Source organism: Barbus barbus (assembly GCF_936440315.1).
Source record: "Barbus barbus genome assembly, chromosome: 31".
In the NCBI taxonomy this organism is placed as follows: domain Eukaryota; kingdom Metazoa; phylum Chordata; class Actinopteri; order Cypriniformes; family Cyprinidae; genus Barbus; species Barbus barbus.
In genome coordinates, this window is record NC_136759.1 from 11,343,193 (window position 1) to 11,354,378 (window position 11,186).

Below are 11,186 nucleotides of genomic sequence, written 5' to 3' on the forward strand. Positions count from 1 at the left end.
TAATCTAATTTTATCTGAAATCAAATGAATCTAGCATTAAATGTAGCTCCTATTAAATGAATAAAAGATGTGGTGGTAACACTTTACAATAAGGGTACATGAATAATCATGTACTAATGCATAAATTAATATTTTATTCATCACATACTAATGATTATTAAAGGAGTTAAATAATTATGAACTATCCTTAACTACGACTGGAGTCATATGGATTCATGCATGATTAACGGTAGCCAACGGTAGTCAAATCAGCGAAGACGATGTGTGCCAGGTCTTCAGGAAAAACAAAAGAAGGAAAGCACCTGGTCCAGATGGTGTGTCACCAGCCTGCCTAAAAATCTGTGCTGAGCAGCTGGCCCCCATCTTCACACAGATCTTCAATAGATCACTGGAGCTGTGTGAAGTCCCCTCATGCTTCAAACGCTCCACCATCATCCCCGTCCCAAAGAAACACAAAATTACTGGACTAAATGACTACAGACCTGTGGCACTAACGTCTGTAGCCATGAAATCATTCGAAAGACTGGTTCTGGCTCATCTGAAGGACATCACTGGACCCTTACTGGACCCCCTGCAGTTTGCCTACAGAGCAAACAGGTCTGTGGATGATGCAGTCAACATGGGACTGCACTTCATCCTGCAGCATCTGGACAGACCAGGGACTTATGTGAGGATCCTGTTTGTGGACTTCAGCTCTGCTTTTAACACCATTATCCCGGAAACCCTTCAAAATAAACTAACTCAGCTCTCCGTCCCCACCTCCGTCTGCCAGTGGATCAACAGCTTCCTGACAGACAGACAGCAGTTAGTAAAGCTTGGCAAATTCTCATCCAGCACTCGAACCATCAGCACTGGAGCTCCTCAGGGCTGCGTACTCTCCCCACTGCTCTTCTCCCTCTACACCAACGACTGCACATCTAAAGACCCCTCTGTCAAGCTCCTGAAGTTTGCAGACGACACCACACTGATCGGCCTCATCCAGGACGGTGACGAGTCTGCTTACAGACAGGAGGTTAAGGAGCTGGCTGTCTGGTGCAGTCTCAACAACCTGGAGCTTAACACGCTCAAAACTGTGGAGATGATCGTGGACTTCAGGAGAAACCCCCCTGCTCTCCCCCCACTTACCATCATGAACAGCACCGTGACTGCAGTGGAGTCATTCAGATTCTTGGGCACCACCATCTCTCAGGACCTAAAGTGGGATATTCACATTGACTCCATTGTCAGGAAGGCCCAGCAGAGGCTGTACTTTCTTCGCCAGCTGAGGAAGTTCAACCTGCCACAGGACTTACTGAAACAGTTCTACTCTGCCATCATTGAATCCATCCTCTGCACCTCAATAACTGTCTGGTTCAGCTCAGCTACCAAATCTGACCTCAGAAGACTACGGAGGGTAGTCCGGACTGCTGAGCGAATCATTGGTACAACCCTCCCCACTCTCCAAGAACTGTACTTATCCAGAGTGAGCAAAAGGGCTGGTAAAATCACTCTGGACCCCTCACATCCAGCACACAACCTCTTTGAACTGTTACCATCTGGTCGACGCTACAGAGCTCTGAGCACCAGAACGACCAGACACAGGAACAGTTTCTTCCCTCAGTCAATACATCTCATGAACACTCAATAAATAAACGTAGAACACACAACTAATACATTATCCATTCACCACACTCACTTATTTTATTTTCTCATTTCTAATTTGCACATACTTCACCTGTACATACATAGTCGCCTATATTATATATTATATATTGTGTATTTTTTATTTTTTTTGCTGCTTTGTACATTGGTTATTGGCTATTTCCTGTTATTTTGTTTCATTACCTGTGTCCTGTCCTGTTACTGTCTTTCTGTTGCACTGTGGAGCTTCTGTCACTACAACAAATTCCTTGTATGTGTAAACATACTTGGCCAATAAAGCTCATTCTGATTCTCTTCTGATTCTCTATTAGTACATGTTTCATAGTTAATGCATTAACTGACATTTATGGGTAAACTAAATCAAACAACCTCTTTAAGAAGGAATAAGAAATACTCTGACTTTAAAATTCATTTAAATAATTTAATAATCATAATTTGAGCATTTAACATCTTCAGCTTTGTCATCAACATTATTGGGTGGCAATGGATTAGTTGATCCTCCTCATCGAGTGTAGAAAATACTAAATACACTAATGACTGATCTTGTCTGTTTTATGTTCATCTCTTTCCCTTTAAACTCACCCTATTGTGACTTATACACAGACTAATAAAAACATTAAAACCCAAAACCCACAAAGATTTGTAGAACAATTCCAAAAGAAATGCTCAAACTGGAAAGAGTTCACTGTCCATCCAGACATAGCCATGATGATCCTGTACCTCCGCTCTCTGACTTCTTGAAAATGCACACAGCATCTCTTAACAGAGCTGAATACTCACTGTGTGTTACAGATCTGCCAGGCTCTGCCACCACATTAACACAGCAATCACTCTCACCTGTGTTGATTACACTCACCTGTTCCTCGTCACGCTCCTCGTTACTGCTCCCCATAAAACCACACACCGCCTGACGCTCGACGTCCGGTCTCGTTTCACAAAGGAGGACTACTTCTGCTACGCCAAGCTTTTGTGTGTATAGCTACGAAGTTTACCTACCTGCTACTTATCATACTTGCACTCTGTACCCTCAGGATCCAGTTCCTTGTCTGCTCTGGAGTTCCTGAGTCTCGGCTCCCAGTCGGCGGTGTGTGTGCTCTCTTCACTCCTCTCCGTGTGTGCGGCGTCACCTGCAAGAAAGCATTCCGCAAGTTCATTCCGATTCACCCCTGCCAAGAATTCCATTGCTCATACTCACCCGCTATCCTGCTATCCGTCCGGTTATCAATAAACATTACCTGCACTGTTCATCTGCCTCTGTCCTCATCTGTAGCACTGTGTTAGTACATGTGTGTTTGATAGAAAGCACAGCATAAATCATGAGCTGAGTTCAGTAAGTAGTTAAGTTGATTTTGACATGACTTTACTTGAGAGAGCCCAATCATAATGAATTCACTGTTAACTACTTACTGAACTCAGCTCATGATTTATGTTGTGCTTTCTATCAAACACACATGTACTAACACAGTGAGTATTCAGCTCTGTTAAGAGATGCCGTGTGCATTTTCAAGAAGTCAGAGAGCGGAGGTACAGGATCATCACGGCTGTTTGATTTAGTTTACCAATAAATGTTAATTAATGCATTAACTATCAAACATCTGTCATTACTTTATTGTCACGGTTCATAGAATCACTGCCTGTATCCGAAATCGCCCCCTATACCCTCAAATAGTGCACTATTTGAGGGGACAGCCATTTTAAGTGGTGTTCGGAACCATAGTGGATGTTCTCGAGTGCACTCATTCAATCCCACAATGCACCGCAAAAACGAGTGTACAACCGATGTACACTCAACGGCTAGAGATGACCCATAATGCACTGTGAGAGTCGCGCGCCGAGTGAATTCCTGCGTCTCACCAGAAGATGGCGCCCGCAGCTGAATCATCCATTCCATTGATTTTAGAAGCACTCGTCCACGGCGTAATACAGCGTAATACAACACAGGTACAAAATTAATTGTAAATTGACTATTAGGGTTTATACATAATTTCCGTGACAGTTCAAGATAAATCCTTCAATCTTACTATTGGAGATGCCCGTTTCAAATGATTATAAAACAGCAAGCAAACTGTAAAAGCGGCAGTCCTTCCGGTGCACTCAGTGTCCGAATTCACTCACTCATTTTCATTCACTCCTTCAAGTGAACTGTATGAGTGGACTAATGTAGGGAATAGTGAATGAGGGTATAGGGGGCGATTTCGGATACAGCCACTGTCTCATCCTCGATTGTCTGTTGTGGTGTGTGCCGTGAGTGGGTGTGTCCAAGCTCGTGATCACGGGCTGATCTGTCCCAGCTGTGGCTCATTACTGGGTCTATTTAAGATCAGCTGAAGCTCCTCTGATTGTCAGATCCTCAGGGTTTCTTGGTGTTCCTGTTTCTGCCACTTGCTCTGCCTTCTGGTCTCTGCCCTGTCTTCTGAGGATTCCACTGCTGGTCTTGGCTGCCCATTGCGTCCCTGCGCCCGGTTTCCATCCACGCTGTGCACGAGCTCCATCTTACTAGTGACTTTGTTTGTTCTCTCAATAAACTGTTGTTTATAAGCAATTGAATCCTTCTCTTGATTTCATAACAGTTATAAGCACGGAACCTGTGGGAATGAGTAGAATTATCATTAATAGCCACAAACCAGCGCTGAAATTCAAGTCCTGCTCTGTCACTATGGGCCTGTTTACACCTGGTCACGTCATGCGTTTTCTCAGAATCAGAATGAGCTTTATTGGACAAGTATGTTTACACATACAAGGAATTTGTTTTATTGACAGAAGCTCCACTGTGCAACAGAAAAGTTACCGATGTGGTCCTGCCTCCAGAGGTCTCAAATTAAGTCATTATTTTGATGTAATGTATTGAATTGCAGAGCACGAGCTGTATGGCTTTCATGGATATTTTATGGAGTCCTTGGTTCTTTTTTTTAGAGACAGCTTATGAACTATTATTATGGGAAAGAGTTAGGTGAACTATATTCAAGAAATTTCCTTTCTACTGTAATGAGGGTGAGTAAATGATGAAAGAATTATAATTTGGGTGAACAATTTCTTTTAGAGGTGTAGCCTATATGATGTTCGTTCACATTAAGACATTAACCGATTCATATTAACAGTAACTGCTGGATTTGCTACAGTAATGCTCATCAAACTGTCCGGGTCAGTTGGTTAAAAACTATTGCAGGAAAATCAGGAAGGGCATCAAATGATCTAGGTTTTTGAATTTTTGATTAAGAATGACATTTTTCAGATTAGGAACTTTATAATTATGTCACTCTCCCTGGAGGAACTGCGTCATCTGTGTAACAGGCCATGGCCTTCATAATTAACATGTCAGATATAAATAAACCAAGATCCAGCATATCTCAGCGTAAGAATCAGAATGTACTTTAACTGTAGCCTGTGAAACAAGTGTGGCAGTTTTGCTTCTCTTTATCCTTTATTATGGTAATTGCTATTACTGTTCTTAGAGTGTATTGTATGACGTACTGTACATTATAAAATGAAGATGTAAACTGATGTAAATTTTTGTGCTGCATTTTTTTTATACAGAAGATGAAAAGACTGGACTGATATTCACCATGTCAGTGGGAAACATTAGTTCTGTGAAGGATTTTGTCATAGTCGGCTTTCCTGGACTTCAGCCTCATTACTATGGCCTCATATCAGCCGTTCTGTTTCTTGTTTATGTGTTTACATTGATGGGAAATGCTGTATTTTTAACAGCATTTGTAATGACTAGGAGCCTTCAGAGACCCGTATATTATTTCATTATAAATCTAGTCGTGTGTGATGTACTATTCAGCACTGCAACATTACCAAAGATAATCAGCAGGTATTGGTTTCAAGATGGAACCATTTCATTCTTGGGTTGTTTTGTTCAGATGTTCTTTGTGCATTATTTAGGCGGTGTTTGTTCAAATGTTCTGGTAGTAATGGCTATGGATCGATATGCAGCAATTTGTTACCCGCTTCAGTATCACAGTATCATGACAAACCGAAATGTATTCATTTTGATCCTTGGCTCTTGGATTTTGAGTTTGGCAGGACCCTTAATGATAGTAATTCGAGCTTATCCTCTCCCTTACTGTGCAGAAAACACAATTATACACTGTTACTGCGATCATGTATCCGTTACAACACTGACATGCACAGACAGATCACTGTATAGTATTCCAGCTCTTATTTATGCCCTTGTAGTACTGGTAGGTTCCTTTGCTGTTATTATATTCTCTTACTGCTCCATCTTTGTGGCAGTAATGCGAATTTCAAGCACTCAAGGAAGAATGAAGACTTTCTCCACCTGCAGTCCTCAGCTCATCATAATTGCTCTCTATTTTCTACCCAGGTGTCTTATTTATTTGTTTGGCAACATTGGTGTAAAGTACAGCACTGATTTGCGATTACTCATTGTTATGATGTATAACCAACTACCACCTTTGATTAACCCCCTCATTTATTGTTTGAGAACAGAAGAGGTAAAAAAGATTTTAAAAAGACCATTTCAAAAGAAACAAATTGGCATTCCTTTACAGTTGGTCTAGCATGCTTAAACTGATAAACTAGTCAAGCTCTAGATTATATCTCAATATATTTAAACATGAAACAGATTCCGGTAAGTGTTGAAAATGATTTGACAGTTCTAATCAGTCTGGATACTTGTACCACATTAATGTCAACCCAATGATTCACAGACTAAAGAAATTAAAGATGTATTGACAGAAAAAAAGGTAAGAATAATATAGCCCATGTACATTGTAGATGCTTTTTTCTGTTTCTATTTTCTCAGTTAATTGTTTGTCCTAAATGTTAGTTTTGAGATTATGGATATTGTGCAGTACTGTTGTTCTTATGTTTCAGTCAATTATTTTCAGATTTTTTCTTCATAGTTTCTCATATTACAGTTGCAAAAATGCTAACATGAGGCCAAACTGTGTAATATTCATTATGAATTTAATTTGAACTACCCCAGTTTGGTTAATATACTGAAGCCATACAAATACTGACATTGGGCAAGAGCTGTGCAAAATTCTGTCTCCATTGGAAGGCCTTAATAGTTCTGCTTTTATGAATGCAAGAAAAACCATTTAAATAGGAGTATTTTCTCATATTAGAGAGAACATATATGTTGTATTAATGTCTATAAATATTTTACTGTGTAATAACGCAGCTATTGTAAAGAATTCAGTTCACAAATGTTGATAGACACTGTAATCACACAACGGTTTGGGATTGGGAGATTTTGTGGAATTTAGATTTTGAGTAGTCTCACAGTGGGATGCCACAAGGTGATTACAGCCCATGTTGTTATTATTATTATTACCATGTAAATTATCAATTTCTTTATTGTCTGGGACATAGACTGTAAAAAAAGATGGACGACGCGTCTCCGCTTCCTTGCACTATAGAAAAGTGAAGCGAATGCATCTCAGTATGGCTGCTGCCATCTTGAGTAAATGACATCATTTGGAGCCCGAGTCTGAACAGTAGAGATTCGTCTGGAGCCCGAGTCTGCACAGTAGAGATTCGTTTGGAGCCAGAGTCTGCACAGTAGAGATTCGTTTGGAGCCAGAGTCTGCACAGTAGAGATTCATTTGCAGCCAGAGTCGGGCACAGTAGAGATTCGTTTGGAGCCAGAGTCTGCGCAGTAGAGATTCGTTTGGAAGCAGAGTCTGCGCAGTAGAGTCATGAGGTGGAGCTGAGGTATCAAACTCCCGCCCAAACTCCCACAGACCCAATCAACCGTAACGACACGCCCCATTTTTATAGCATCAAATTATTAGCTCAAATCAAACTTATTAAAAAAAATGAACAATTGAATATATATCAGCGTAATAACTACCTTAAATGACCAAAACCATATTTATGAAAGTTGTATTGGAAGTGTAATTAATTTTTTTCATTTTGACTGAAGTCCCATTCGTTTACATGGAGAGGGAGGGTTTTTTGACCTGTACTGCAGCCAGCCACCAGGGGGCGATAAAAGAGCCCGCAGCTTAACTTTTCAGGACAAGTGAGACACACCCGGTCTGGGGCTATAGAGGCATTTTGTGTGGTGGCTCTAATATGGAGAAAGTGCCAGGCTGTCATTTCTAGATCCAGTCTCTCTATTAATACTGTATGTTGCTTCCTGTCCCATTTTGAATGAAAATAAAAACCAAATTGAATAGTTCAAGGTAAATCTGAAAGATAACAGCTCTTTCTGATAATAGAGAATCATAGAAGTCATGTAAAAAATTATGCAATGCAACTGACTTATTAAGATTACTTACCCGAATTCTGGAAATGTTGGGATGTTTTTTAAATTTGAATAAAATTAAAACTAAAAACTTTCAAATACTTTCAGCCAATATTTTATTCACAATAGAACATAGAGATAGAACACAGAGAACAAAACTAATATTTAAACTGAGACATTTTACACTTTTATCCACTAAATGAGCTCATTTCAAATTTGATGCCTGCTACAGGTCTCAAAAAAGTTGGCACAGAGGCAACATAGGGCTGAAAAAGCAAGAAATTTTGAAAAGATTCAGCTGGGAGAACATCTAGCAACTAATTAAGTTAATTGACATCAGGTCTAGCTATAAAAGGGATGTCTTAGAGATTCAGAGTTTCTCAGAAGTAAAGAAGGGCAGAGGCTCTCCAATCTGTGAAAAAGTGCGTAAAAAGAATGTGGAATACTTTAAAAACAATGTCCCTCAACATCAAATTGCAAAGGCTTTGCAAATCTCATCATCTACAGTGCATAACATCATCAAGAGATTCAGAGAAACTGGAGAAATCTCTGTGCATAAGGGACTAGGTCGAAGACCTTTGTTGGTTGCTCGTAGTCTTCGAGCCCTCAGACGACACTGCATCAGTAATCGGCATGATTCTGTCATTGACATTACTAAATTATAGTAAAATTGGCCCAGAAATACTTCCAGAAACCACTGTCGGTAAACACAATGCGCCGTGCCATCTGCAGATGCCAACTAAAGCTCTATCATGCAAAAAGGAAGCCATATGTGAACATGGTCCTGAAGCACCATCGTGTCCAGTGGGCTCATTTAAAATTAACTGTTTCAAAAGTGTTCCATGGTCAGACGAGTTCAAATTTGACATTCTTGTTGGAAATCACAGATGCCGTGTCCTCCAGGCTAAAGAGGAGGGAGACCTTTGTAGCAAATTAGCTCAAAGTAAGATGAACATAATTAATCATAACGGGTTGTTATCAATTATATATTCATTTTCAGGAATTATAGCATTAATAGTACAATGAGATTATTTGTTCGTCCTTAGTATGGATAGTTTTATTCGTCTATTAACTCTAAGGAAAATGATTTCTCTGGCCACAAAAAATAATTTCCTCCCTAATACATTGCTCATAGAGCATGTAACAAAACGGAACGTTTTTGTGTGACCTTGAAGTGACCTCATTCTGTGAGCAGCAGACACAGACAACCAAGAGTGAATACATATGGATGTTTATTAAACTACACTACAGGGGAACATGCAACATCGAACTAGACCCAAACATACACACATTAAACATAGATGCCAAAGCAAGGAAGGCATGGAGAGAGAGAGAGAGAGAGAGAGAGAGAGAGAGCGCGCAAGAGAGTAGAGTGTAATGGCAGGTAAACACATCAGCTAAACACAACCTGTTAGAACCATCGGAGAATCACATCTCCTTAATTAAAAGGGGTCGAAGGAGCCACAAGATTTCCAAGGTGATATGTGTGTCTCCAGGGCACCGAAAGTAAAGAGAAGACCTCGCCTTTTGGGTGTGGGAGAAGTTTTATCTGGTTTCCCTGTAACACCCATTTTGGTTAGTTTGAACAATAACAAGGCACATAGTTTCAACGGGAAAGTGTTTCTTTGTCCCACTTGACACCTCATTTGCATGTTTTATGAGTGTTCTGGCGAATCGGTGTAAATTTTCCCACAGTACAGTAAAAATTATGCATTTCACGATCACATAGTGTACATCATTGTTTGAGAAATAAAGAGCAGATCATTTTCATATCAAGAAAGAGACATCTAAAAGATATTCAACCAGAGATACATTCATACACCTGAATATGAGTGTTTATAGCTTACTAATACAAATAACGAGTGGTCACTAGGCTAATATAATAAGGAAACATACAAACAACACATGCATATACCAGATACCTTTGTAACTGATTAATTATGGTATAAAAAAAGAAAATGTCTCTATGTGTGTGTGTGTTATGTATCTTGTAATCATGGGGGGGTAGTCCACTGGTCAGCTAGGTCTGGTACTGAGGGTCTCTTTGGAATGTATTTGAAGTCCGATGGAGAGGAAATACAGTTAGTCTGTTTAGCATCTTTTGACAGTGAGGGGGACAACCATTGGCAATTTAGCACCCATATAACGGTCGAATGTGGGGCCAGGTCTTTGAATTATATGCAAACGTCAAAAGGCTAAAAGGGGTCTCTTAAGACATAAAGTCCCAATGACCATCAAGGATCATAAGCAGATGTTACACCTTCCAGCGTGTTATTAGCGTTCAGTTCAAAAGTCAGCATCTCTGATGGTATGGGGGTGCATAAGTGCATACGGTATGGGCAGCTTGCATGTTTTGGAAGGCACTATGAATGCTGAAAGGTATATAAAGGTTTTAGAGCAACATATGCTTCCCTCCAGACAATGTCTATTTCAGGGAAGGCCTTGTGTATTTCAGCAGGACAGTGCAAAAAAACATAATGCAGCTATTACAACAGCATGGCTTTATAGTAGAAGAGTCCAGGTGCTGAATTGACCTGCCTGCAGTCCAGATCTTTCACCTATAGAGAACATTTGGCACATCATTAAACGAAAAATACATCAAAGACAACCACAAACTCTTCAGCAGCTGAAAACCTATATCAGGCAAGAATGAGACCAAATTCCAACACCAAAACTTCAGAAACCCATAACCTCGATGCCCAGATGTCTTGAAACTGTTTTGAAAAGAAGAGGAGATGCTACGCCATGGTAAACATGGCCCTGTAGCAGGCATCAAATTTGAAATGAGCTCATTTTATGCATAAAATTTTAAAATTTCTCAGTTTAAACATTTGTTATATTATCTATTTTCTATTGTGAATAAAATATTGGCTCATGTGATTTGAAATTCTTTTAATTTTTATTTTATTCAAATTTAAAAAATGTCCCAACAATTCCGGAATTCGGGTTGTATATGGAACATTATACGTTAGTCATCCGCCGTATTGGAACAATCTAAGCCATTCTGTGAGCTCTTGACAGCAAGTTAACTGTGCACAATGTTGTGACATGTTGGAAAACTTAAGTACTTATTAAAACTTTGACTATGGTCAAAAGTAAAATAAACTATAACTTAGGCCTAATGTTCAGATTGCAGTTTAACCTGTGGTTGGCCTACTGAAAATGGTACTGAATGTTGATATTTTTCAATGTATTATATCAAAGTTACAAATTCAAGTTTTGTGACAACACTAATGGCAAGGACTCAAGCATGTTAGTGTCAAAGAAACCAAACTGTTCATAAGATCATGCATTAATGAGACAGCAGAAACTCCAAACAACACGT

At 39.7% G+C, this 11,186-nt stretch overlaps 1 protein-coding gene across 1 annotated transcript; it reads left to right on the forward strand.

The window, feature by feature from the left end:
* Window positions 1-5,204: 5,204 nt before the first annotated feature.
* On the forward strand, window positions 5,205-6,167 carry LOC306851308 (olfactory receptor 10A3-like; the record flags this gene model as incomplete). Its single annotated transcript, XM_079387468.1, has 1 exon — window positions 5,205-6,167. One exon carries the CDS (start codon window positions 5,205-5,207, stop codon window positions 6,165-6,167), a length of 963 nt encoding a protein of 320 aa, XP_079243594.1.
* Window positions 6,168-11,186: the final 5,019 nt, after the last annotated feature.